This window comes from Falco naumanni, chromosome 2 (genome assembly GCF_017639655.2).
Source record: "Falco naumanni isolate bFalNau1 chromosome 2, bFalNau1.pat, whole genome shotgun sequence".
Taxonomy (NCBI): Eukaryota; Metazoa; Chordata; class Aves; order Falconiformes; family Falconidae; genus Falco; species Falco naumanni.
Window position 1 is genome coordinate 46,961,919 of NC_054055.1, and position 27,294 is coordinate 46,989,212.

A 27,294-nucleotide genomic window follows, 5' to 3' on the forward strand; every position below is an offset into this window, starting at 1 on the left:
TACGAAGATTAAATTTAAATTGGATCATGCAATAATAAGAGTTGCTTTGAGAAAAAAAGAGGAAAGCAAGCCAAGCCTTCATAAGCTTCATAAATTCCCCACTTTCCATTTTTACACTGCGGATATAACTTAGTAAATTGCAAAAATATTCCTTGTATATGAAGTTTATTGTAAGAATTATACATGCATAGTAGTCTAACACACTAATGATCTTTCAGAAGTGTAAGTGAAAGATGTAATGAAAATTACACCTACATCTGAATTTTTGTGTAGAGTTGAAATAATAAGTCATGAACAGCTAAATCCTTAGAGATATTATTGTGAGATGAAGTCTAGGAATTTTGTTTCCACATATCAGTCTCAAAAGTTTGTTACACAGTTTTTCAATTAAGTAAATTAAAAGGAAATGACAGCGTGAAAAACTAAATTAGTAAATATTTAGATTTTTGCAATTTATACTTTTACGTTCTTAAGCTGTATATGTCAACATCTAAACATAAAACCCCCATTATTTGCATGAATTAACTTTACATCTTAGCCCAATTTTCAACAGAAATGTCTTATGAATTACCTCGTCAATGAAAGTGATGGATCCATTGACTTTCACTATGCCTATTTGCTCACTCTGAAGGGAAGGGTGGCTACGGATACGAAGCCCTGCACTGTCCTTGGCCACAAATTTGCGAACCTAAGAGAAGCAAAGGAAGACAGTAAGGAAGAAAAAATCAGAACAGAGTTCTCAAGAGTAAAAAGAAATAGGTTTAACAGATTCTGAAATGCCAGTGATGAGATGGCAGTCTTAGAGTTACAGTTTGTTGCTAGTTTCCCATGGCTGCTGTGTACAAGTTTTTTTACTACAACCAATCGTAACATTAAAAAAGACCTAAAAGTACATTGACTCAGTCTTGGAAAGATCTGTTGTACCACACAATATCCAATATTCAATACAAGCTTCCAGTTCTTTCAACTGCCCTGCTACTCCCCATTTTATTAATTCTTGCAAGTTTCAAGGCTTTTGCCCTTTCAAACTTAGTATTTCCAGTAACTGATCAACCTGGGATTACCAGTTCTCATTCGTGCTACTGTAAGATTCTGTTTAGTCAACTTTTTGGCCAAAATTTGGATATTTTCCTTAGCTAAAGAGTTGAAATAGCCATTTAAAAATAGAAAAAGAACAGGTCTTTCTACTTCTTTATTTTATCTTTCAATAATAGCTATTTCAATAGTTTCTCCCTTTTTCACAGGAAGATCAGATGCTCCTTGTTACAATTTTGATTTACTACAGTCCCCAAAATCTCACAGTTGTTATTCACTATCATTATTTCACCATTCAAACGCCTTATCAGGCACCTGTCCCATAAAAAACAAATGTAAGCCATCCTTTTGGTCTCTGGTTTTGAGAAGTGCATGTATTCTATGCATGTGGTATAAAACCTTTATTTTCAAACTCCACATGTAAAGCAAAAAAACCCCTATCAACTGAAGTGTGGACTCAATCTTTAACTTAACATAAAGCACAGAATGATATGGAAAAAGTAAACTCAGGAAAAGGTAATGAAAGGTAACAACTAAGTGCATGAATTCATTTCTTCCCCCCTAAAGAAATTGTTTTAAGAAATGCTATTTATTTAAGGCTAATTAAAAAAAAACCAACAACAACCCAGAAGCATGTGAAGAATTTCAAATATAGCTTACTCCAAATTGTGCAAGGTTTTGTTTACTAACAATCCTGTTACTCCAAGGATTTAGATTTCTCTCAACAGACAAGACTAAGACTTCCAAGGTCCTTATGAAAATGTAAGGCTGAATCACTGCTGACAGCGTTCTCAACAGAGACAAGCCTATAAACAAAGCCGTGCAAATTAAAGGTCGCTGCATTGTTATGCCAAAATGTTACTTTAGAAAACCATATGATGGGTTGGCTAGAAATTAGATTTAAAAACCTTGAATTTAGAGGAAGAAAACTCACACAAATCACAAGATTTGGATATGCACAGGCCTGGAAAGAGCATTTTTCCCCTTTGCAGGAGCTAACTAAGTTGAAGAAAGTTCAAGCTGTAACTGCAAACTGTTCAGGGATCAGATCCACTGACAGACAATACAACAAAAAACAGACTAAAAGTTCTCTTATGCTCATTTCTGACCATCATGAAAAACTTAATTGTCTGAGTCTTCTTTCTGACTTAGCCCCTCTTTACTTGGAATATTTCTCTATGGCACAATGGTTCAGTATCTGTCCTGTAACACCCCAATAGTCAGTTCTTCCATGGAGTACACACAAACTGATTCTTACTGAAAGAAGTGGCTAATGCAGAAAGGCTTAGCAATTAAGATGAACTTGTCCCTTACAGTGGACAGCAGTTTTTAAGAGCTTTGTTGCTATGTCTTCTTATTTAATTAATCTGAAAATGCGGTACACCTTGCAGCACAGACAGGTGTGTTGCATAGGATAAAGCGAACTTAACAAGGGACTTAACCTTCTATGAAGGGATGCAAAACACCACCTCTTGCCCAGAGTTTTTGGGTTTGGTGTTTTTTTTGCAATTGATGCTAGCTACTTGTTCAGTCATGTGAGGACAGTCAAAACAGTCAAAACATATTAGTGACCAATCATTCTGACACCAGTCTTGCCCATTCCAACTCAGCTAAATTCAGACTGCTTTCTTCTAGTTGGTTCCAACTACCCTGAATTACATTACACAGCTTGAAAAATGATGTTTCCCTCAACAGGATGTAGAATGGAATTTCCTGCAAATTAGTTAATCTAAGGTTCACAGTCAATGAATGAGGAGGCAGCAGTTCTTGTCGGTCATATACTCCAGGCTAAATACAGATTGCTGGGATAATCTTTACCAACTTGGATGGACAGGAAAACCAGATTTTCATTTGATTTCAAATAACAGAGCATGAAGACATCAATAATAAAATCATATTATAGTATCCATTTTCAACTTGTGATTCAAGTAAGGTATGACTACTAAACTGGAATGTTTCACTGCCTCGATGAAAATAATTTGGTGATTCTACCTGAGAACAGATCACCACTGAGAATGCAGTGTTAGTGTCCTCTGGTTATAACTATCTGAAATTTCAGGCTGACGAAGAAGAGGAAGAAGCTTCTAGAGCTCAGCTAAGCCCTTTTTCTCAGGGAAACATGATTTGGTATATTGGACTGTCTCTGACTGACACATATCTAATCTGCATTCTTGACTTCAAAAGCTTGGAGTAGTGCAATAATTACCTTTCTGTATCATTTATAATACTGCTGTTCATACACAAAGAATTATTCTAACCTGGTTTGTTGTGTGATTTGTTACAACACAGAAGAAAGAAGACTGACAAAACTATTTACCATAAAAGGTAGTGTATTTTTGCAGCAGGCTCTACTGACACTATATACAGGACAGAAAGTCTTCTCTTTCAAAGAGACTACAAATTGGAACAACAAACAAGACATGCAAACAGAACACCCCAGGGAGATGATTAAACACTAGGCAATGCCTCAGAACACCAGAGGCCTAACTTCTGTATAGTATTTTTAACCTTCATGAAAAAAATGTAGCTGTTACATATGAACCAGTCAACTCCATTTCCACTGCAATAACTAAAAAGACAGACATCACTTTCATTCAGCAATTTATCTCGTCTTAGATCAGATGTCTTTAGTGACAACAACACGTATGATGATCAGCTTGGATGGAGATATCATTAAGTTCTGTGAGATGAATCTCACCCAGTAGGAATTGGGAATTTTAATTAAGATAATGAAGTAACCAGGAAGTCTTCCTTCCAAGAGGAAGGAGAAAGCCTAGAAGTATTTCTCAGGGCAAAAAAAATATTATGCAATGAAAGATAAAAAATTGTGTGGAAACGAAAGCTAATTTATTATTTCTATTTTGAACTGTGGGTGCAGGGAAAAGAATCTTGTTAGTGGCAAAAGAAGACGCTGGATCCATTTACAGACTGGGAAACTACACAATAAAGTTACTGTCTCTAGATTATTCAGAAAGTTGGAAAACAACTAGGTCAGGACACACTGTATAGGTAAGAAGCTGGCAAACACTTGATTATTTTTGTAACCACCTATTTCTTAGCCACCTTTGCAGTTGTAATAAGACAGGAAAGGATAATGTTGTAGTATTTCAGAATTCTGCATCTTTTAATACAGGTTTATTTCATGAAAAAAAATATTCAGTGGCTCATTTAATATCCCTTCGTTTGCATATAAGGGGAAGTGGAAGATGATTCCTTCATCTGGGCATATTCCTTATATCACTGCCACACCAGCTTTCAGAGGAAAGCTCTGTTATTTGCGTCTACTTTAGTCCTTCAGGGTGGAAAGGTAAGGTGAAATGGGGAAGTCAAAAGCTTCAGAAAGGATAACTTTTAAAAATAAAATAATGATATTCTAAGGAAGATATTAATAAACTAATTTTGGTTTTTATATTGACTGAAGAAGATCCTTTTCACACACACCCCCCCCATAACCTTTTTGAAGACCTTTGCACAATTAATTTCATAGTACAATATCAAAGAAAAAGAACTAATAGTGCAGAATGCAGTCTGTGGCTTTCACAATAGTCCCACAACGTTTGTGTGACAAGCCAAGACTAAGGCCATTTCTGCAGAGGTTCTAACTGTTTTATTAATGGATAGACTGAAAGGAAACAGACTTTCATCCTTCATTTTACCCCATATATTAATTTCATTGCATTCGGCACACTAAAGACATTTGCAAATATCCTTAAGTCCTGCACCGATATAACATGATAATGTACATATTAAAGAACACTAGAATCCCACCCAAATATTACTGTATGGTTGGGGTTTTTCTCCCATTCTCCAAACCTTGTTTGGCTGAGGCTCTGCTTTTGGTTTAATAAGTTGTGTTCCAGGAGGTATCATTCCTTTTGGAGGATCTTTTACTTTCACTTCTAGCCCAGCATCTGTAAGCAAACAAGACTAAGTTTTAAAAAAAACAATAAAATATTACAGGATATATCAGTCAAACAGGAATTACAGTTTATCTGTGCTACAATTCAGAGTAGGCAAAATAACCATTTGCTTATCTGTCTGCCCTAAATAACACTTGCAGTTGCTTCATGGTGCAAAGTATTACTTTCTCAATACTTGTATCTTCATATGTGGAAATTTACAGGTCTATATTTTCATACTATTATTAGGTACCTGTCACACCTTGTGCACACAACACTATTAGGTAATTTTGTATCATAATAGTGGCTTAAGGGGTATGTTTCAAGGAATAGCGAACACAGAAGAGATTAATGTTTGAAAGGTGCAAGTGAAAGCTTCTGGAGAAGCAATAGCTTATGCATGCTGTGCTGCTGCAGATGCTAATTGCAAAATGTGAAAAACAGATAAGCGCCTTAAAATCCAAGTTGCACAACCAGAAAAGGCCAGTAATGTAAACTGCCAGCATCTTTAATTACCAACATTGTTGTAAGACCAGAAGGTACTGGAAAATATCTCAACACAGTAACATTCTCAGATTGTGAAGAAAAATAAATTTAAAGAAACAGTTCAAACTTAAGTAACCTTGAGTAATAATCTTAAAAGAAATTGTCTCAGCAATCACTGTTAAAGCCAAACTACAAATTAATAGCCTCAGTAGTTTTTTCCAGGGTTTTTTTGTTGTTTCATTTTAGAAGGTGATCCTTTGAAGAGCAACAACTTGAAAAGAAGCAGCCAGACCTAGCAATAAAACTGTTAGTTTCAGTAATTCTTTTAACCAAGCATGGAAGTAACGGAGGGAATCCAGAAGTATCAAGAACACTGAAGTTTGAGACAGAGAAGAAACTAAGTGCTACCTTAAGAGACTTAACTAAAGCAGTGAAAAATTGACAGAACTATGGGGTCAAGCATGAGTACATGAAAACTTGAGAGGGGATAGTTAAGATACTATGATTGAACCAAGACTGAAGTTACATTGAAGAAAAATGGCATAGGTATTGAAGTATACTCACACCTGTTTAATAACCAAGGTTAACAACTGTATTCTAGCATTTCTAAAAGTTAACACTACACAAATTGTGGATGGTAGAATACATGAAAAAGTGTAACAACAGCTGATTTAAACTACAGTATAAAGTTTGTCTCCAGGAATAGCAGACTGGAAAAATACAATTGAGTGCACTGGAGACTCCTTATGAAGGAAAATGTTACTGTTTGAGGAACAAAGATAAACATTAATAATGATAGTGTATAAATCTTATCTTCTGTAGCTAACATATCCCATTCCAATTCTATGTGAATTATGTGCATTCATATTTTTGAGTATCACTTTATGTATTTACAAAAGCTGCTGCGCAGCATTAGGAAAAAGGAATTGCTGGTGCTGGTGAACTCACAGAAACCCTATCAGATCTGGGCCTAACTACAATGCCTTCAATATCCATCTTCACCATGGCACCAGTAAGACTAACAAGAGAGTATTCAAGATACCAACTTTTTTTTGGAGGGGCAATCTTTCCACTGCATGCTATAGTATCACATAGTGTAGTCCCTAGGCCTAACAAGAGAACTAAAAGATTTTCAGCAAGGAAGAAACCTAAGGCATTTAAAAATTACTACAAATGATTGAGACTTAAGGTGGAGTCTCAGTTAAGACCAAGACCACACTGTCTCAGTTTTCCACAGAAGAAACGGCATTATTTACTCCTACATGGTCAGAAACAATTTCCCCTTTCCTTAGGTTCTTCAGTGTTGGTTTTTGGTTGTTGTTTTTTATTTTTCTCCTTTAAGTATACATGTCTGTCGTTCTCAGCTGAAACAAGACATTTTTCTTGCAACATTGAGACTGTAAAGTAAGATACTCTATTAATCTGGTAGTTATATAACCACATTATAAATACATGATATGCCACATACATCCCTTTTCTATGAGAGAATAGCTGTGGTATTTTTTTCCTTTTCAGAAAGAAAGAAGGAATTAGATAGAACACTTCTAAACAAAAACTTGGGTGCTACGTTTTGCTGTCAACTGTAATAATAAATCTTGTGAGCAAGCACCAAGACATACACTTATCGGTATACAAAATGGATAGAATATAAATTTATGTTGAAGTATAGTGAAAATTGAGTACCTATTTCAATGCCATCTATAGTAACATGAATGGTATAGAGACCAACAGCTCCTGGAGTCCAGTTTGCACAGTATGTACCATCATTATTGACTCTGATCAACATGTTTTCACTGGGTCTAGGCATAAACAAAACAATGGAAATCATTAAACAATTACTGTCTTCTTGGAATTAACCTGTAACAGTTTGAAACTATTCTACTTTTTTTCTAACAGATCATCTAAATACCATTTTTCCCTGTGCAATGTATTAACCTCATATTATTTATTATCAACTTATAACCCTCTATGCCACATTTATTAATAGCAAATGATGAAACAACACATTCAGAGAGTAGATAATACAAATAAGGAATCAACATTAGAACAATTAAGAATTAAGGAGAAAAATCTCTAAATCTAAGAAAAAAATATAATAATACATAATTTTTGTGTTTCTACCCTTAGACAAAGATTACCTGGCAGTCAAAGCTTGTGAGTCTGGGTGTAAGCAGAAGTGACAAGACATGTTAATTTAAGCCCCTACTAAAAAGTAATTTTTTATGTTTACCTCTTTGGTGTTGGTGAAGCAAAGCGTAGTTCTTCAAAAGAATAATTTTCATATGCCTATAAACAGGTTAAATTCAACAAACATAAAATCAACAGTTATCAGTTATACTACGGTCAAGAATAAATAAAAGCAAGGGTATGTTCTCAAAGATCACACTAATCTAACTTTACACTCACCACAAGTATGGATCAGGAAACCAGAAACAAATTCCAAAACACAGAAAGAGAAACACAGCTATATTATAAATACATACGTGAAAAAAGTATCTTCACTTTAAATAACCATTATTTAGGTAACAAAGATACCTATTGCTAACAAAAACATTTGTTCACAGTCAAGTCTTCTAATCTCACTTGTACAAAAAGCCATTGAACACAGGTAGTGCACTGAAGACCATGTGAAGATAAGAAAGCAAGCATGCTGCAGGTCAAAAACTGCAAAACAGACCAGTGGGTTTATCAATGGAATTTCGGATCCTCTCTCTTTCTACTCACAGTGAGAGGTGATATTTCCACTGATTCTCACTACAAAAAAGAGCCGATTCACTTTTACAGTTTCTTGTGAAACAACTGCACTGAAAAGCCCCATAATAAGTAAATAATGGTAGTCCCAGAACTGCACAAAGTCCCTCAGCAAGAATCTCTAGGCTGCAGTGGTTGCCAAGTTATCAGATTCCCATGTTAAATCAAAAACAACAGGCAGGGAAGAGGTAGATAAGAATGTTTGAAAACACATGCAGATCAGCCATTTTAGATCTCTATACAAGGAGAGTTTAGGCTATCAGTCCCCCAAACATGTAATAATTTATTGTCATGAAGTAAGAAGTTAGAGTTTCTAATCATATTTGGATGTTTCTATTGAGTACTGATATAACATGCAGGCTGGTATAAAATTAAAAAGTCAGGGGACACTGGCATTCTGCACTGAAATGAGTGTACTCAGTAACATGGGTAGGAAAGTAGAAGACAATTATTTACACTTTCTTGAATCAGTAAAGTTGTTAATAAGCTAATCAAGTACAGCAGGCAACATATTTGCATTTCCCAGTATGTCAAGACAGTCCTTAATTTAAGCAGCAAAATATCAGCTCTCTTCTGAACAAAACAAAAAAATGTTAAGGTGTTGGACAGAAAAGACTTAACCTAAAAGGAATTTCTGGAAGATTCCCCAGCAAGGTGTTAAATATGGAAGTCAAGCATGTTTCAACAAGAAGAGAGAAACACTTTTTGTATTTTACTTTGGTGTGTACTTGTACTGTTTTACTTTTATCTTTACCAAGACTTCTACTGCTATTATCTACTAAGATAACTTTAACCAAATACTTTTATTTTCATTTTATCTTAGCCTGACTCAGTTAAAAAAAGACGACAAGTTAACAAGCTAACATCAAGCATTCCTCACTCAAAGGGTCCATCAGATCTAGAAATTAATTTCTAGACACCCTACACTCATTCCACTATCATTTACTCCAGAGTATCTAACACATTGCTAGATGTGCCACCATAACAGTTGTGGGAGCAGATTTGCCACCTGTTACTGGAAAAGAAGCAGCAGGTACCTGTGGAAAATGGCTATCAGAAATCCCATGTGGGTTCCAACATTGAATAAATAATGTATTTTTTTCCCTGCCTCAAGTCACTGATAAAATTACCAAGTAGCATCGAGCCAAGAAGTGATCTTTGCAGTACTCCAAATAAAAAAACCCAAACAAGCCAAACACACTTGTCTCCTTGATATACACTCCCTGATGCAAATATCTTTTAAAGACATTTGATTTAACAAGTTTTTAAAACATTTGTTGTACTCCATATTGATTTTTTAGTCCTTTCACTGATCCATTAAGACATGATTTAGTAGCCAGTTGCACTATTTACACATAGCAACTGTAGCGCTATATGCAGAAAACAACTTGTGCCCTCTAAAATATGCTACTTTGCTGATTTTTCCCCTCCATAAATCCATACTGATTATACTAAGCATTATCCTTCTCTGATTCCTGATTAATCATGTCTTGTAAAGATGTCCAACTGCTAATTATACTCATCATGTCACATCTCTTAACTGAGTCAATGTGACTTATATGTAAATTTATCGCAGGTGTTAAAATACACTTATTCAATACTAACTCTTCCATTTGTACCTTTTTAAAAACTGTTCCTGGCAAAGTCTCTGAGCTGATCCATTTGACAATGGCTAATTTCAACAAACCGTGTTTAATATTTATGAATCATTTGCATATTTGAACTCAATTTGCATTTTTTGCTTTTTTTGCAAACTTCTTTCGCAATTTTGTAATTTTGCAAAAAATTGAATTATTTATGTGACCCTTCTATTATGCTGAGCTCATATTTTTTTCCTATGTTCACCACTTACAGTTTTAATACAGATCCACTGCAACACTCCAACTCTATACGGATACATTGGTTTGACTTCCCCTCCACCATTTCAATAGCTGTTTTAATTTCTCCTGAGTAACTTGGACTAGTTTGTTAATAAGTGTAATCACAATGAAATATAACTTTTCTTTTTAAATGCTAATCCAGTCTGTAACTGCTTTATAGTTCAGGAAATTGGCCTTTTTGATGCATCTAGTTTTACACTGAACTTAAACATAACCAAAATAATTTGTAATCAATGTATTTTTAGATTGTGACCAAAATGAAATACAGTTTTTTCCTTCTCTTTTGCATACTTTAAGCACTTTGAATACTGAATTTTATAGTTATATTGCTTAAATGACAGTCATTTACCTTCATCATTGTAATTGCAATATATCGAGCTTCTTTTACTATCATTGGCTCATAGGAAGAATCAAGCTTTGGTGAAGGAAGTCCTCCAAAGGTCATATCACTGCTAGGGGAAGCAGCTGTTGCAGGACTCCCTGGTATTCGTTGCACCTTTTTAACTTGTTCTTGTTGCAAAGATGTTTTTTTCTGAGAAACAGGAATAGCTTTGACTTCTACCTACAATAAGACATGGGAAACATAAGATGATTTAGAGAGAGAAAACACACACACATAATCTTTTAGATGTGGTAAGGTACAGTGACAAAGTGCTTAGAGTGCTTACTATGAATCCAGCTGTAGCAAAAACCCGTGTCTACACTTAGCAACAATCTGGAAAGCCAAGCATTGCATCTCTGAAAAATGTAAATGTACAGGAGAGACGCATCCAACTGACTTGGCACATGATCAGTAAGGGCCAGTGTTGACTCTGCCAGTCTCAGATCACTCACTGGGGAGCAGCACGTAGCCCGGTATGCCTAGCTAAGTTTTCCCACAACAGAAAATGCTACGAAGTAGGAAGAGAGCCTTCCAAATGAGCACACAGGTTTCAGAGTGAATCATCAGGGCTTGCTAGATCTGCATCAGTAGTGGCCAGATTGGATCCTGGCTGGCTCTGCCATCCTACTACATCAGTACTGTTACGTTTATACTGTGCTCTTTAATGCATATTTTAATTGACTTTTTTTTTTCCCCAGAGGTACCACATCTCCATCAATGCAGGCAAAATAGTCAGCAGTACAGTTTTCTGAGGCAGAACAGACAATCTGGAAAATAAGTTTATACATTATTCATCCTAAATCTGCAATAAAGTACATTAAATATTGCAAATTTCACACAACATTTTACCAAAATTTGACTTAATTTATGGAAGTTGTACCACTGCATTGCACACTGAATGAATCCAACAGAATGATTAAATTGAATCAAGATTTATTACTTTAATACATATGTGGAAAAAAATATCCAGCAATGATTTGTAATTTTGATGATATTTTGACATACCCTTTTCCTGATTGATAGATAAAATCACTACCTTCAAGACTTTTCCACTTCCTCTGTCACAGATTTAAGTCAGTAACCACATGTATAAATGTCACTCAAGCTGTGTTCGTGACTAAGCTGATTCGTATGTTACTGTTGTAGACTCACTGTTCATTAATGAGTTTACAGCTCACTGTAAGGTAACTTTCAATTATTACATCCTAGACAAAGAATAGATATGAGAGCTCTTATCGCAGGAACCATGCCTCTGTAAAAGGTATTTCATCTACTTTTGGGTTTGAACAAAACCAACTACCCCACAATAACAGTGGGGTTTAAAACATCGATATAACCTAATTTATTAGAGCTACATGAAAACCATTTTGTGTTCAATTTGTTTTGTTTGTGTTCTTCGCCACTTCAAGCAGCCAACTTTTACACATATCACATAGGTTTTCTCTGAAGTGTGCAAAGATTTTCTAATTCTACCTGAGGCTGTCATAAACACTTCCTTTCCAGTACTTCAACAACTGAAAAAAGAACCATTAAAAAAACTGAACAGTGATTAACTGAAGAGGCTGAAGCAAAACCCAAGAATCTCAGACCTTGCCAGTTATTTTATTAATTTCAATAACTACAGAACTTCCAGATATTAGAAACAGAAAAGGGGGAAGTGCTGTTCTGGTCTAAAATAAAGTGACTATAAAATGGTCCATCAATGTGCTTCTGATTCTTTTTTTCCATCACATTTATTCAGTCTATGATTTATACTGTTTCCTGGCTTACAAGTTAAAAAAAATGGATTCTATCACCATACAGATCATTACTATCAAACATCACCTACAACTGGTTATTTCCAGAGCTATGCATGTGTAGCTCATTACAGAAAAAATATAAACTGCATGAAATGGTGTTTGCGTAATACAGATTCTGGTAATTTTGTGGATTTATAGGTAAGAAAGTGTGACTACATTGAACTTATGAATGCCACTTTCTGTCCAATACAAGAGTATTCTGTGGAATATTTAAAACAAATACTAAGAGATGACACAACGAATTATAGGAACAACCAAGATTCAAATAATTACCTTCATATTAGGAACATGAACAACATCCCCATACTGGTCTTTTGTTTGTACTGTAATAACAGTTGGCCAGCCACACCGAATGTCATCCTTATTCAAAATCAATGATGTTTTTTGAGGATCAGCATATGAATCTGGCTGAAGCCACCTACAAAAAACCCCACAACCCTACCATTAATATCTTTTATAGCCCCCCACATATAAATCCTTACTCTGTATAAACATGACTCCCAGATAAGAAAGGGTGCAGAAGCTCTATAATACACAATACTTTTAACTAATATATTAACAGAAACAATACGGCCAAGTAATTTTATTTAACTAATATTTGATATAACTATTAAAGATCTATAGCTATTTGTATAGACAAGCAACAGCGCACAGGTGTTAAAGTTTAGCAGATAACTAAACATTTTCTACTTTGCTGCAAAACTTAAACATTAAACTATGAAGTAATGGGTTTATTCATGCAGCATACAAACTTTTACCTTGCAAGTCGTCCACCACTTGATCCTGGTACACAAGCAATGAAATCCTCCAGAAATGACTGCTCATTGCTCTGTACCTGCAGTGGAAGATTTCCTTCGAGAGCTTCCAAAATGGTTGGTGAGTGAGATAGTGCCAAGCCTTTCCCAAGAATGCCGGAGTGAGATTTGCAGACCTTTTTTTTTGGCAGAGGTTGAGGTGGGGGTGAAAGGTTGGAGACATAAAAGTGCTTTTCAGTATCTTACATGCAGACACTTTCCCATGACATGACACAATTGGTATAGGCAGTTTGGGTACTGAAAACCATTCATGGAGGAGAATAAACGGAATAAAAACTGGATAAACTTTACTTTGATTAAAGTTTAAGAAAAAGTCAGCTCAGTCTATAAAACAACAATGTATGTCAAAAGAAATTAAATGAGCTTGAGTTGAGGGAGAATTTCTGGAGGAAAGAATAAGGTAACACGGACTTTCGTGTTAGAGTATTCTAAACTGCTGACAGAAGAAAGAAAATGCATTCTTAAAATTCTGAAAAACTGAAAAATCTGAAAATCCATTCTGAAAATGTGATCAATGAGCATGTTCCAAAAGAAAATAAAAGGCTAGAGGTACAACTTGTAGAAAGGCAGATGTCTTAAGAAAGATATTTTTGGGGGTGAGACAAAGTAAAAGAAATCCCTTCCTTGCAAGGAAGGAAGATGGAAAGATGCATAAACCACTGAACAGACAGGACTAAAAGCAAAGGGGAATCCATGACTTGCATGCACACTCCTAGCTCACATTTTGAATTAGAACACAGTGGGTCCAAGAACAGATTGCTGAAAAAATATTTCTTCCAAGGAACATCTGATTCCTCCTAGACGGTTTCTGTTTACTGTTCTGTCACCTAAGACCTATGCATTGGTGTCATACTGTAGCACTGATGAGTTTTTTCAGCAAGTACTGTGACAACTGAATTTCAAAACAGTTGCCCTTAAGATAATTAGGAAAGAGAAAGAACATTGAAAATTTTTCCACTGTTCATCATCAGCTAGGGGCTATAAATAGGGACTTACTGACCATCATTAGCTACCATCACAACAAACAACATAGCACCATCAAACCAGAACAACTGCAATCATATTATTTAGGGCTTGATAAATGTTAATGCTCAACTGAAAAGATTATTTTATTTCTGCAATTACAAAGACATGTGAAGGGTTAATTTTGGTAACTTTTAAAATTTGCTGAATAGTACAACTTAAGCCAAACAGATATTTTGAATTATACTTGGTCATCTAACCTTCTATGTGATATTTTATGCATTTTTAATAAGATTTAGTATTAGAAGATATAATATAAATACTAAACTTCCACAATACTTTCTTAAACTGTTTTATAACAAGCCGGATTCCCTTCTACTATAAAAACCTTACATGTGATTTTCTTCTGTAGCAGTCAAAAAGTTGAAATGCAATTATGTGCTTAAGTACGCTGATATGGATAAAAAGCCACAGTATACCTGTAAGGCAGCCTCTTCAAGTATCTCAAGATCTTCTTCAAATTCATTACCTGCTGTAAAAATATAATCATATATTTCTCATAACAATAGTATTGAGATTTATCTACATATTATAGAATGTGAAATTCAATTCTGTTTAGTGAAGCTTTGTATATTACAAAATTTAGGTTTGCATGATGATGTGTAATATTACTTAACCAGCAGTTGAAAGATTAGTATTCTCAAGTAACGTAGTAAACATGCAGTATAGTGTAGTTCAGTGCACAAGCAAATAAACAATATCCATTACACAAAACAAAATTTGGTACTTTTCTTATCTCCAAGACAGTATGTATGGCAAATCTTTGGATGTGACTAGGTATTTTCAGAAAAACATTTTGGGAGGTCAAGATGGTTTCTGGGAAGCAGTACTTGTGGGTATGCACCAGCTGCTCCCTTTCAAGAGCTTACTACCCTAGTACCAGTATTCAAAAACCTGATAAACTCTGCACAATTTTGCAAATTACCATTCCCCCTAAAACATAAAACTTGAATACATTCTATTACACAATATTCCTTTCTTACAAATACAACTCAAAAAAGTCCGATTTCCAGGGTGACCAGAATTGCCAAACACAGTCTTTTAACAGAAAAGTAAAACAGGTAAGGTTACCATATTTCTACCTTCTCTCAAAAACATGTCAGGCAATTCTACTAGTCAGAAGAGAGAAAGAGAAGTGAGAAGAATGAAGTCCTAAGGCATTTTTAAAATCCAAAGAAATGAAGATATATAAAAAAATCTGCTCTCAGAAATAACTTCTATCAAATCAAACAAGTAAGTAACAATGTTAAAAACATCAATCAATTCCACATTGCTGTATAAGTTAATTCTTTGTCACAGACCAGATCTCTCTCTTGGGAAGAAGTATTTTAAAGTCTTGGAGAACTGGCAAGGAGGAATTGTGACCTTTTGAACACGGGAACTCAAATAGTATTTGCGTGTATCTCAAAGATAAAGTTTTCCTAATACAGGAACGAATCACTGTCTGGTTCATCTTCCTCTAGAGCGAGGATGCTAGACCTTCTTAATGTTCTTTCAAAACACTTTTTTCCCTAATGGTTCTAGAGGAATACTTGACAGGTATTTGGTTACTTGTATACAGAATATAGCCACTTACAGCAATTACTAAAAAGCCAAGTACGTCTTTGTGAAGGACAACCTCCTTAAAGTCAATACATCAAGATAAATCATGCAAATAAAGCTGAAGATGGAAGGGTCCTACAAGGATACCAGTAAAAACTGATTTGAAGTCAGTTCAATCATCCTATTTTCACTGAGAGAAAGTTCATGAAGTTTCTTATTGTCTTCATTAAAATTACCAGGTTTTAAGAACACTTAGTTTCCGGGAAATGGAACAGGATTACTTTACCTAGTTTTGGGCAGCGAAGCATGAAATGAGCTCAGACTTAGGTATAGATACAGACTTGAAAGATACCTTTAAAATAAATGAAGGAGAAACAGGCTCCTCCTATGGGTGATTAATTTTTCTTACATCTTCATCTAAGGATGACATGAACCATCCTCTGAAGATATCTAATTTAACTCTAATAGAAGGTTAGAGCTACTACCTTAGATATAGATGCCTAACTTCTAAATCCCAAAGTTCAGGAATTGTAAGTTAAGTTGCTAATTACTTTGTGGAGTAAGCCTTTTAGGTTACTTCGTTTAGCCTATACATCCACACATAAAACAGAGGTAAAATTGTAGAAATTATAAAGTATGGGAAGTCTAACAAAAAGGGCTTTCCTGTATGTATGCATTACAAGACAGTCTTTTATATGATTATATAGGTTTTTCTTAAATGACACTCCATTCCACAAATACAACACTGCTCTGTCGGTGAGCAATGGCACTAATACAGTATTTTTAAAAACACTATTTCACTTGCAGCAAAAGGTAGAAGATACATAATTTAGAACACAGAAAAAGAAAAAAACTACCAGTCTAATACTAAGACATTTAAATGTTGCTCTAGAAAACCCCATTTTAACCTCTTTTTCTGCCATAGTGTTTTTCTGAGACACCAAGCAAAACACTTAGAGCAAAATTACAGACAACTGAAAACATCTTAAAAAGGTTGCACAGTAGTTTCCATTCACAAGTAACTACCACTGCTGCGTATACTTCATCAGTTTTGTTTATTTTGTTTATCACAGGGTCCAGTGATCTTGTAGAGAAATAATACAAACGTATGTAATTTGCATTGTAGTATTGTCAGCAACACTAACAGACTTGGCTAAAGTCCTTAAGTTGGTGTTAGGTAAAGAGTGAGCTGATTAAATTGTAATTACATCAGTAATCAGGAGGCCTTTTTACAGGCAACGCACTTATCCCTCCTCTCTTGTAGATCATAGACAACCACTTTTATAGGTGGCTGAGACTGCATACGTAACATAAAAGCATGTTTTATTTCAAATTCCTTCTCTCTGAAAGCATTTAAAGCTGGTCTATGTACCACCTACTCTCCCTTCTTGTTTAGACATTCAAAATTAGAACAAAACAAAAAAAAAATTATGGAGAAGTAGAAAATATTAGAAAACCTAGGAAATTAAGTTAAAAGCTTTCAATGTTAGCTTTTTTTTTTTTTTTTTTTTTTGCATAGGACAACAACAGGATAAATGAGTGCTAGGGAAGTCAATACAACTAAGGATTTAATGAGGCTGTTTGAAGGATAAGAGGGCACTATTTAAACTATAGAATTGCCTGTACTTTTGAGAGAGAAGTGAGATCTACCAGTGCAATTGAGGTGCCTATTTAAAACAAAGTAAGAAATTTGAACATCCAATACTCAAGCAAAATACCAGGTTAAAAATTCCAAATTAGGTTTTGTGGTTATAACTGCACACTATTCAATGCCCTCCTGCTCATTAATACACATTTCCAGTCTCATTAACAATATTTGAGCTCTCATTTTTGCTCCTAAATTAAAATGATCAAAAAGATATCCTATTATATATTGTAAGTCTGTTTTTCCTATACACTAATGTTAATTAGGAGAAATTCTATTACACAGAACATGGTGGCATCATTAGAAGTTCTAATTCAATCTCCATATCCATTAATTTTCATAAACTCATAGTTTTCCTTACATTATAAATTGCAACATTTTAAATTGCATTTGGGTTACTGTAAACTTTTATGTACTTCATCTGCTCTAAAAGTGTGTAGCTATTTTTGCAATTGTAAAAAACTCCAAACCCTACAGTAGATATTTTAGGGTATAAGGTCTACATATGTAATGGTCATTTTCAATTTTGAACAACTAATTTTACATTTCGCAATTCAAAGCTGCAGGTATTATTCATTCAGAAAGGTGTGGAGTGCAGGGAGAAGAAACAGTGAAAGAGAAACACAAATAAGATACCTGCACATTTGTGAAGTACCACGAGGAAACTGTAGGACATAGCTCATACACTGATACACTACCTGTGGATGCGGTGAGTTCATTCAGATTTAAATGACCACATTTCCCTCCCCCCATACACACATGAAGGGAACAGTGTAGGCAGAAAACTTCACTACTTTATTATCTTGTTTGATTAATTCAGTTTTAAGAATCAGTTTGGTGTGATTATCTCTAAGAGCAACATTAAGATTTAAAGATAGTATTAATTCAGAAAACCTCAAATGATGAAATAACAAAGTATGTTCTTTGAGTAGGACTTACCAATAGGAAGAGCTAGATCTTTCTTCATCAAAGCTGCTGCACATGATCCTCCTAAATTTGCCAGTTCTTTCTCCAGCTGAATAATACCCTTAAAATTGAAACCAATTTAGAAACAAAAATAGTGTCTCAGAAAATAGGACAATGAGTATTTTTCCCTGACACTGCTTTATCCTAAAAGATACTAATTTTATGTTCCATTTCAAGTTCCTGTGAAACACTTCTTGCCATACATCTATTGTCATGTTTTGCTGTGACATGGGCTAGCGTACCAAAAATTCTGGAACAATTTCAACTAGGTAAGAGTATTAATAAATGGGTTACCATGCTTCTGGTAGCCTAGTAAAAACATCTGAAGATGATAATTGTCTTTTGTCTGTAATGTTAAAAAGAAAGGAAACTTCCTAATAAAAAAAAAAAAAAAAACAAACCCCCCAAAACCACCTTACCAATACATATACAGATTGCAAAGCAATGCATCTTCTATGCTGTACATATATACACTCCACAGAAGCTCACCTTGCCACCTTGTTTAAAGGTAGTACTGTTCATAACTTTTTTCCTCTTCCCCTTCTCTAGTTGAAAGGCAAGGACGGGAAAAAAAGATTCCATTATTTCCCTTTCTCCATTATAGATCCTGGGAGACACCCTTGGCAGTTTTTCCCTTCTGTTTGCACTGGTAACATTTCTTCCGATTAACACTGCTGTTCTAGGGAATGAGAAGACTCCCTGCCTCCCCCCAGACTTGTCACTGAAAACATGAGAGCTTCTCAATCAGTACCTTTCAACCTTGTTCACAAGAAAAAAAGGACAGACCATGCACATGGGTTTCAAATACATGGAGGGAAGGAGGTTGGATGCAAGGAATGGGGGGAGACTAGTACGGCTAAGAAGGCTGCTGCTACTTTTTAAAACATAAAGAAATGTATCTGAGTTTCCCTTCAACTTGTCTCAGCTACATGCAGGCACAAACTCTTTAACTGCTCACAAAAAAGATAGCGACACTAACACCAATTTTAAATTTTGAAGAAATGCATGAGTGATTCAGTACACCTCTGACAAATACCTCTCATGGAAGAAAAAACCCCCACCGACCCACCACCAAAAACCAGCAGGGGAGATGGAAACCTCCATCTGATGGATCTTCTTGCAGACTTTGAGAAAGCAGCAACATAAAAAGTAGACTAAAAAATCCTTTTGGAAAGAGTCTTCAAAATCAGTAACCCTAGACTTGCCTTGTATTCTCCAGACTCCCAAGCAGACCAAAAAAATCTCCAAAATGCATTTTAGACTAAATCCTTGATAAACTGCATCTTTAGGACTCAAAACAGCAGGTTATGAAATAGAAAGCAAATAAAGATCTGAAACGTCGATCCACTCACTGCAAGGTCTCTGCTTATGTGAACACCCTTTATGCAAAAGGCAGATTTTGCATATATATTTGTAGATTCAATATTGACCAGCAAAAAGTCTTCCTTTTCATTTATCAAAGCATAAATCTACAATTTTTGCAAAAATCCTAGGTTTAAATTAATAGTTCAACTACAGCCGATTCCTTTGATGCACTTGCTCACACTCAATGACATGTCAGTTTTTGCAAAGACTTCCCTAACAATGAAATGTCATTTGATGTACTATAGTTATGTAATGGTACCAGAAGCTTGTCCTTTAGGAGGAGAAAGAATCAGATGGTGCAAAAATTAATCCCACTGACTTGAGTTAGGTCTGACTGATACTTTGTTACTTTAAGCTAGAGAAAACAGTGGTCACCAGAACATAGGCTTCTTTTTCTACCACTGGTAACACTTCAGAAAATTGTAATCACAAAGTTCCCAAAAGAAGGAGAAACTTACATTGTGCGTCCAGTTACTTAAAGTTACTTATAGATGCTTTAGTCCTGAGATGCATGGTAGCTTAAACACTGAAAAACTTGATTTTCTATTTCTAGAATTTAAATTAGAGTGTTCAGTCTATAAAAATGTATGTTTGAAAACAATTATTTGCAACTTTTCCTTAGATGATACAGTTAACATTGGCTAGCAAGTTTCAGCATGGAGTGTTAAAAGCATGCCAGCAGCTTTGTTTGCCACTGCTTCTAAAAAATTCATGACATATACAAATCTGCATCTTTTTTTCTGCTTAAGCAAAAATCATTATTATTACTCAAACACAAACTAGTTAGATTATCTATAGGATTTATAAACTTGATTTGCAGCAAGCCAATGAGACTATCATAGCTAATAATCTTATGGTATGTTTTCTTATCTGGCATGTTTGGAATTCCAAACAATCTCATGTTCTGAAAACCTGAAGACATTATTTAGCTTGAGCAGAATCCAGGAATAAGATCAGGTAAATCTTCTGGAAGGTTTTGGTGTAAAGCAAGATGCAAACCTTGTGAAGTTCACATGAAGCAATAGGCCCAAAGACTCCCAAGATCAGGGAAGGGCCATTTTTCTGGAATTATTATAAAGCACATTAACTATTTTCAGTAATCTCTTAAAAAGACAAAATAAAGCATTGGCTCAAGGACATGAAGAAATTTTATCTTCCCTTTGCAGCAAGGAAACAGTGGTGGAAGTGACTCAACCTTAAAGGCAAGATGAGGTGACCGCTGTGCAAAATCTCAGGTAGCCTAACTGAGCACAGCATTTCCAGGGAGTCTGAAAGTTCTGGTATGGGTGAACACTGGAAAAATAATGTAAGTTTCATCCCATAATTGGCACTGACAGCAGAACACTAATCACTGTATATCTGAAACGCCCAATCCTTTGGATTTCTGATGGAAAACTAGGTCAGAATTTTAGGAAATTTAATATCCCATTGACATACTAGACAAAAATCATGGTACGTATTTGCAGACTGTCAGAGTTATTAAAAAATCCAAACCATACAAAAAGCCACTCCAACAATATTCAAAGAATTCCAAACAAATAGTATGAAATTAATTTAGAAGTATTTTGCTAATGTTATTTAGTCAGAAGTGGAAATGCAAATATTTTCACTAAAAAACCCTGGCCTTACAGAAGACAGTTAATAGGTGCAGCAATTTTAGCCATTTCACTTTTTCCTTACCTCATCAGATCCTGGACTAAATTCATATCCAATTGCATAACATTTGAAACCATAAAAACAAGCCTTTTCATCCTTCACATAGTCTGATGCAGTCTCCAGAGAAAAAAGAGCTTCATTTCCTTATAGGAAGTAAAAGGATACATAAAATACATTATAAAGATACTAATATTTCTCCTCTTTTTGTATGTTTTTTCTACATGACCATATATGAAACCCAGGCTTTAAATGTAAAGTAAAACCATGAATAACACATAGATCACCACTTGAAACAAGAAACCTAATATCAAATTACTAGAAATTACTGCAGTATCTATTTATTACCTGGCAATACTAATACCATGGTGGGCCATCCTGAAGATCCAGAGAATTTTTTCAGTTCTATCCATGAATTAAGGTTTTCATGAACAGAAGCATGCTTTGGTCCAAATCCCAGACTCTGTGCAATTCTGACAGGAATTAGTAAACGAAGAACATCCTCTGATTGAGCAGTGCCACACTGAATGTCAAACTCTATTGTTATCCACCTGACACATTCAGGAAAAGTCACCTACAACAAAACAATAGCCTAATTATGTACAAGTTTTGGGGGCAGGGGGAGGGGATAAGTGGGCTTGGGGGGTGGTTGTTTTTTACATTTTTTCATTTCCATTTAGTTTTAACTCTTTAGACTATGAAAGTGATTCAGTTATGTAATTCTGTACAGTTGTTTTGACATGCTTTTGATTAACATTAACCTGATTTATTCTTTGAAATTCAGATATACCTGAAATGCCTTACTGAATTACAATCATGTATTATAACTTCTGTTCAGATTAAGTATTTGCACTTATGATACTATTCGTGATTGTTTTTAAGAACTCTGCACAGGATCATTAAACAAAACAACCACGAACTACTATAAACATGTAGCTCTCAAATACCTTTTTGAATGCAAACTTCAAAAAACATATTCAATATTTCTTTTGGGCAATCCTAGAAAAGTACACAGCAGCTGAATCACACTTGTGAACATGGCCTGCAGTATGACAGCATATAGCTACAGAAAATCAAATGCAGTAGCAACTAAGTTTAAGTCTTCAGATGAGCTCCATAAACGTTTAGAACAACAATTAGCATCATTGCATCAGGAAGATCATATAACAACTACATTTTCTGCAGTGGATGTCTTGCTGCCTCACAGGACAAGCAAGCAGAATAGTAGAATAATAATTAATGACCTCCTCCAGCTCTTACTCAATTCCAGGTTTGCAGCCTCTGTATTTACAGTCATGAAATCAATGCAACTGCAGAACTCACTATTTCAAGAACTGTAACATGAGATTTATCTCTCAGGCATGTAATTTATACCTCAGCCCTTTACTGAACTAGAAAAAACACCCTTTATTGACATAGAGGAAAATGTAGTTTTATTGTAATAGTCATGCATGTAAGGCAGAATGAATCCCATGCAGAGTGATTTAACCCAGTTAAAGAGGACTTCAGAGACTTCTGCAATGTTAAATAATGCCCCAAGTGGAAGTAATTAATGAAGAATTTAAATTGTCAGACAGCGACAGCCACCATAGGGACGTCTTTACTATAATGCATATTAATTTGACTAAAATTGGCATTTGGTATTTTTACAAAACATTGCTTTAGCATTAGGTAAGAAAGTCTGAGATCTGATTAGAAAATGTATGGATAAAGACTTCCAACTTCTATAATCAAGACAGTTCAAGCAGAGAAACTGCGAGTCACAGTAGGAAAATCTATGACAGAGCAAATTTAGGAATTATCACCCAATGCAACAATTTTTCAGACAGTAAATGTTAACGAAACGAAAGCCCTGTGTCAAAAGCTTTGAAGAAACTGCGTATGCACTTAGAAATGGTGCTTACCTTATAGTGCGTAACACAGGCAGGTTTATAGGGATGCTCACTTTCTACAACAGCATAGTGATTGGAGGTAGTACAAGCTGAAAGCCCTTGCTCCGGTTGGTTTCCAGTGGTGCTGTCTGTAGACTGATTTGGGTTAAAAGCTGGAGGGGCATATTTCTGATTCAGAACTGCCACAGAAGGAAGTAACTGTTGTACTAGGCCAAAGACCTCAACAGCAACCTGTAACATAACACCACACGCAATAAAGTATTACCTATGACTGTGTGAATACAATACTCACGAACTTACATTTCTCTACAGAGATGGTTTGGATGTTTTCAGAATATCACTACTACAATTCATCCAGTCACTTTCCAATTCTGCATCTACACAATCTTGATAAAAAAAGAACCACTACATTCATCTCAAACACTTCTCTTGCAGACTTGTCAAAGCTGAAACAAAAATCTGTACACAACTGCAAGATACTTTCACTAAACCAGCTCCTACTAAAAAGCTGTAATATTTACAAATATGCACGAGTTGACAGAAAGCAAATACCATACTGGAGTCCTAGTCCAGTTATATTTTGTTCTATAACAACACTGTTTTTTCAAATATTTAATATATTTTAATGCATTTAGTGTTAAGCATCGCACTTATCTCTAATTTTTGACACCTTCCAAGGAGAATACTTCTAAAGTAAAACACTTTGTTCTAAACACCAGTTCATCACAGTAACAAGTTAATTAAAATTTGAAGCTATTTTTGATGAAATTAACCTGCTAGATTTTTAGTGGCCAGATGTCTTTCCTCCCCACTTTAATGAGAAGACAGAAAAGAGTTTAACCTATTCATGTTCATTGTTCATGACAAAGCAATAAAAGGCAATCGTGTCTACTAGTGAAGGATTAATGACATTTGTAAATCTAATAACCAATTTCAAGAGTGTTTCAACCCAGGGACATGGAAGAATGCTATGTGACTGAAAAGTAAGATTATTTTTATTTACAACTGACATCTTCCCACCTCTACATTTGCTATAAATAATCTTAATTTAATGAGCAGGTACCGCTGCTTTGGATTTTCACTGTAAAAGTAGAATTTACGTAATATCTTTTAAAAATTCTTCCAACTAATATTCATCAATGACCCTGAAATGAAGAGTATTCTAACTTACTGTCTTTTCCTACTGTTAAAGCCTTTCATACCGTGAGGGTGGTGAAGCACTGGCACAGGCTGCCCAGAGAAGCTGTGGATGCCCCATCCCTGGCAGTGCTCAAGGCCAGGCTGGATGGGGCTTTGAGCAACCTGGTCTGGTGGAAGGTGTCCTGTCCATGCAGGGGGTTGGAACTAGGTGATCTTTAACGCCCCTTCCAACCCAAACCATTTTAAGATTCTATGATCTTTCTCTCTGCTTCTTTAAGGTATTTTTTTCATAATGTCTTCAATGTAAGTTAAAAAGAAAACAGGCATTTTGAAAAGGTGATTTGTTTTTAAAATTCCTGACACTTGGAAAATTCATAATGAGTCACATGGTCAAATACAAACCATTATATTCACAAAAACTTAAGAAATCAAGATGTTTACATTTCCAAAGTAAACCTTTTAATGTATAACACTCTTAAATTTCTTCAATAATTTCTGTTGAGGAGCATACCTTGGGAATAGCTGCTGCTACTGGTCCTATGTAGGCTATTATGAGGGGAAGCAGCATTGAAAACAGACTGGAAGAGCTGAGTAGTTCTGGAATGTCTTCAGCTAAACAAAGATAAATACAATACAGGTATTATTAATAAATGTACCATAGTTCAAAACACATCTTATTTTTCTAGTTTGCTTCTTACAAGTTAAACTTCTAGTTTCTACACTAGGTTTTACTTCACATTATTTTCATTACCTAAATATTGTCAAATTCTAAACCCGCAAAGTTCAACCAAGATAAACAAGCCATTATATACAGATCTCTGTTAAAAAATTTCCTCCTCTTAGAGCATAATTTTATTACATTCTTTGCCAAATTGTGAAGCTGTGTTCATACTTTCTATGCTACAAAAGCCAGCAAAACAAACTCCTCCTGGCCCTCCAAATCAATTTCTACAGCACTATGTAATATTCTAGATATGAAGATGGTAGCTTAAAACCATTCAGTTTTAAGGCTAATGTTTACATTTCTCACAAATGGATGTTTAAGTCCTTTTAACTGCATTTTACATTCACCAGTCTTCCTGATCATCACTGTGCAAAATGTGCAATAAATTTTGGAACTGACCTATCACCGTGTATTTTTTAGAAATAAAGAATCTTACCAGCTTTAGTACGATACCTACTAAATTGATGAGCAAATTTATACAAGGTATCTGCCTACAATACCTCAAGTGCAACTCCAATGACTTAGAAAGTTACTCACAGTTTGATACCTACAGGAATGAAAGATTAGAAGAGTACTCTTTGGAAAGCAAAAGAGAAATATCACAATTTTTCTATTACTGATGTTCTACTATTATCTCTTGCTATCAAGGAAAGAAGTTTTGAGAAGTGAATTTTTAAAGTCAGTTTTCAAAAGCCTTACCATCTACAGCAAGAGCCCTGTGCAACAGGTCTTTGGCTGCCCGTACAACAGCACTCACGACAGAAAGAGCCCTGCTACAATTTTTATCTTCTTCATTAGCTTTGTTCAAAAGCTGTGATTGCAGATCTCCATCATACTCACTCCTGGATGGTGGATTAAGTTAAAGTAAGTTCACAAAATACAAAATTATATTAAAAAAAGAACATGACTGACTGACTTTTGGCACAGAATAAATAAAATTATTAATTTATGATAAAACAATAAAGGAAACAATCAAAGAAACCACAGAGGATATTTTGGAGGCAATGCCTCAGTGTTAGCCCTTTGCAATAATTTTATTTTTATTTGGCAGAAAATATGAAAAGCATTTTTCTGAAATGTTTCTTTTGACTAGATGCCTTTCAAACCACAAAAATGTATTAATAGCTATGCTCTTCCAAGCCCAACCATCTATCTTGATAAAAACAGAATAATACTAAATGCATCACAAAAATGAGTAAAACTCAGTGGATATTTCTGCAATATTGTAAAACAGGGGAAAAAGATTCTCCCTTCCTATTCTAAAGATTAATTTTGGTTTTGAAATACAATTTGATGGCTACCCTTAAAAAATAGTTTTTTCCTTGAAATCCACCCTGTATGAAAACTAGGTTCTCTTAAACAATGTTATGCATCAAACTATGTCAAATAAGTTATATAAAAGATTTGGTTTGATTCACTTTTTCAAAGCAGCTGAATGATAATTTAAAGCCCTCAAAATGACAGTGGTCAAGCCTTGGCATAGACAACAAAAATCACTTAATCAACATGTAAAAATTTCCCATTCTCTTTCAGCTATCTTATGTTTGTCCAAAAAGACTTGATTTTTCAAAATATCATTTGAGAACATTAAGATTCCAGGCCTGGCACCTGAGAATGCTCAAAAACTTTACTTGGAGCAGTTCAGTGTGCAACGAGGATACCTAGCCTTCTCTATGACTTGACTTAACCACTCTTTCAAAAAAATGTTGATTTGGTGTTTTGGTTTTTTTTGTCAATGTGTCCTCCTAGAACAGTAGTTTTGCTGTCAGCCTCAAGCATTTTTAATTTTATTTGATTAGTGACTGACAGTGGGTTTGATTCCAACTGGGTACTTTTCCAATAAAACCTTCCACAGCATTTCTGCCTTTATCAGAAGTACATTAACATATTACTTTTGGTATGACCTTTCCTGGCATTTGCATAAGCAACAATTTTATTTGTATTTGCCCATCCTTCAAACAAGATCGAATGTGAACCTTACGAGTTCTGTTCTATAATAGTTCACTGAACATTTGTTCCTTTGCTGTAGACAAATCAAAACCTCGAGTCATTATTAAAATGGGAATCCTCAAGCTAAGCCTGTAACTAGCCATCCATCAGATAACATTTAAGTTTGTGTTGTCCAAGCAAACTTCAACAGACATTGTGATTACAGGCAGCAGTCTTCAAATTTTCCAAACAAAACTTAATTTATCCTGTAATAGTTCTGAGTTGTGACATTACAGTTCTTCAAAAGCTTCCTAGAATTTTATCACAGCTGAAACAAAAAAAACCAAAGATTGCTCTGATCAGAAGAC

General features: G+C 35.0%; 1 protein-coding gene across 20 annotated transcripts in view; it reads right to left on the reverse strand.

Annotated features, from left to right (window-relative positions):
* The window catches only part of MYCBP2 (MYC binding protein 2), a 200,832-nt gene that overhangs the window by 64,825 nt on the left and 108,713 nt on the right, over positions 1 to 27,294 (reverse strand). For 12 of the 20 annotated variants that reach the window (XM_040584251.1, XM_040584259.1, XM_040584250.1 and 9 more), the window contains 14 exons: positions 25,697 to 25,839; positions 24,785 to 24,885; positions 23,146 to 23,364; positions 21,590 to 21,815; positions 21,269 to 21,387; positions 18,197 to 18,284; positions 14,490 to 14,542; positions 12,991 to 13,163; positions 12,506 to 12,650; positions 10,401 to 10,613; positions 7,651 to 7,706; positions 7,104 to 7,219; positions 4,849 to 4,946; positions 572 to 688 (listed from right to left, as the gene is read on the reverse strand). In XM_040584251.1, the coding sequence (XP_040440185.1) occupies positions 572 to 688; positions 4,849 to 4,946; positions 7,104 to 7,219; positions 7,651 to 7,706; positions 10,401 to 10,613; positions 12,506 to 12,650; positions 12,991 to 13,163; positions 14,490 to 14,542; positions 18,197 to 18,284; positions 21,269 to 21,387; positions 21,590 to 21,815; positions 23,146 to 23,364; positions 24,785 to 24,885; positions 25,697 to 25,839 (1,867 nt within the window). The remainder of the gene's footprint in view (positions 1 to 571; positions 689 to 4,848; positions 4,947 to 7,103; positions 7,220 to 7,650; positions 7,707 to 10,400; positions 10,614 to 12,505; positions 12,651 to 12,990; positions 13,164 to 14,489; positions 14,543 to 18,196; positions 18,285 to 21,268; positions 21,388 to 21,589; positions 21,816 to 23,145; positions 23,365 to 24,784; positions 24,886 to 25,696; positions 25,840 to 27,294) is intronic. The other 8 variants (XM_040584258.1, XM_040584263.1, XM_040584248.1 and 5 more) reach the window with 2 other exon arrangements.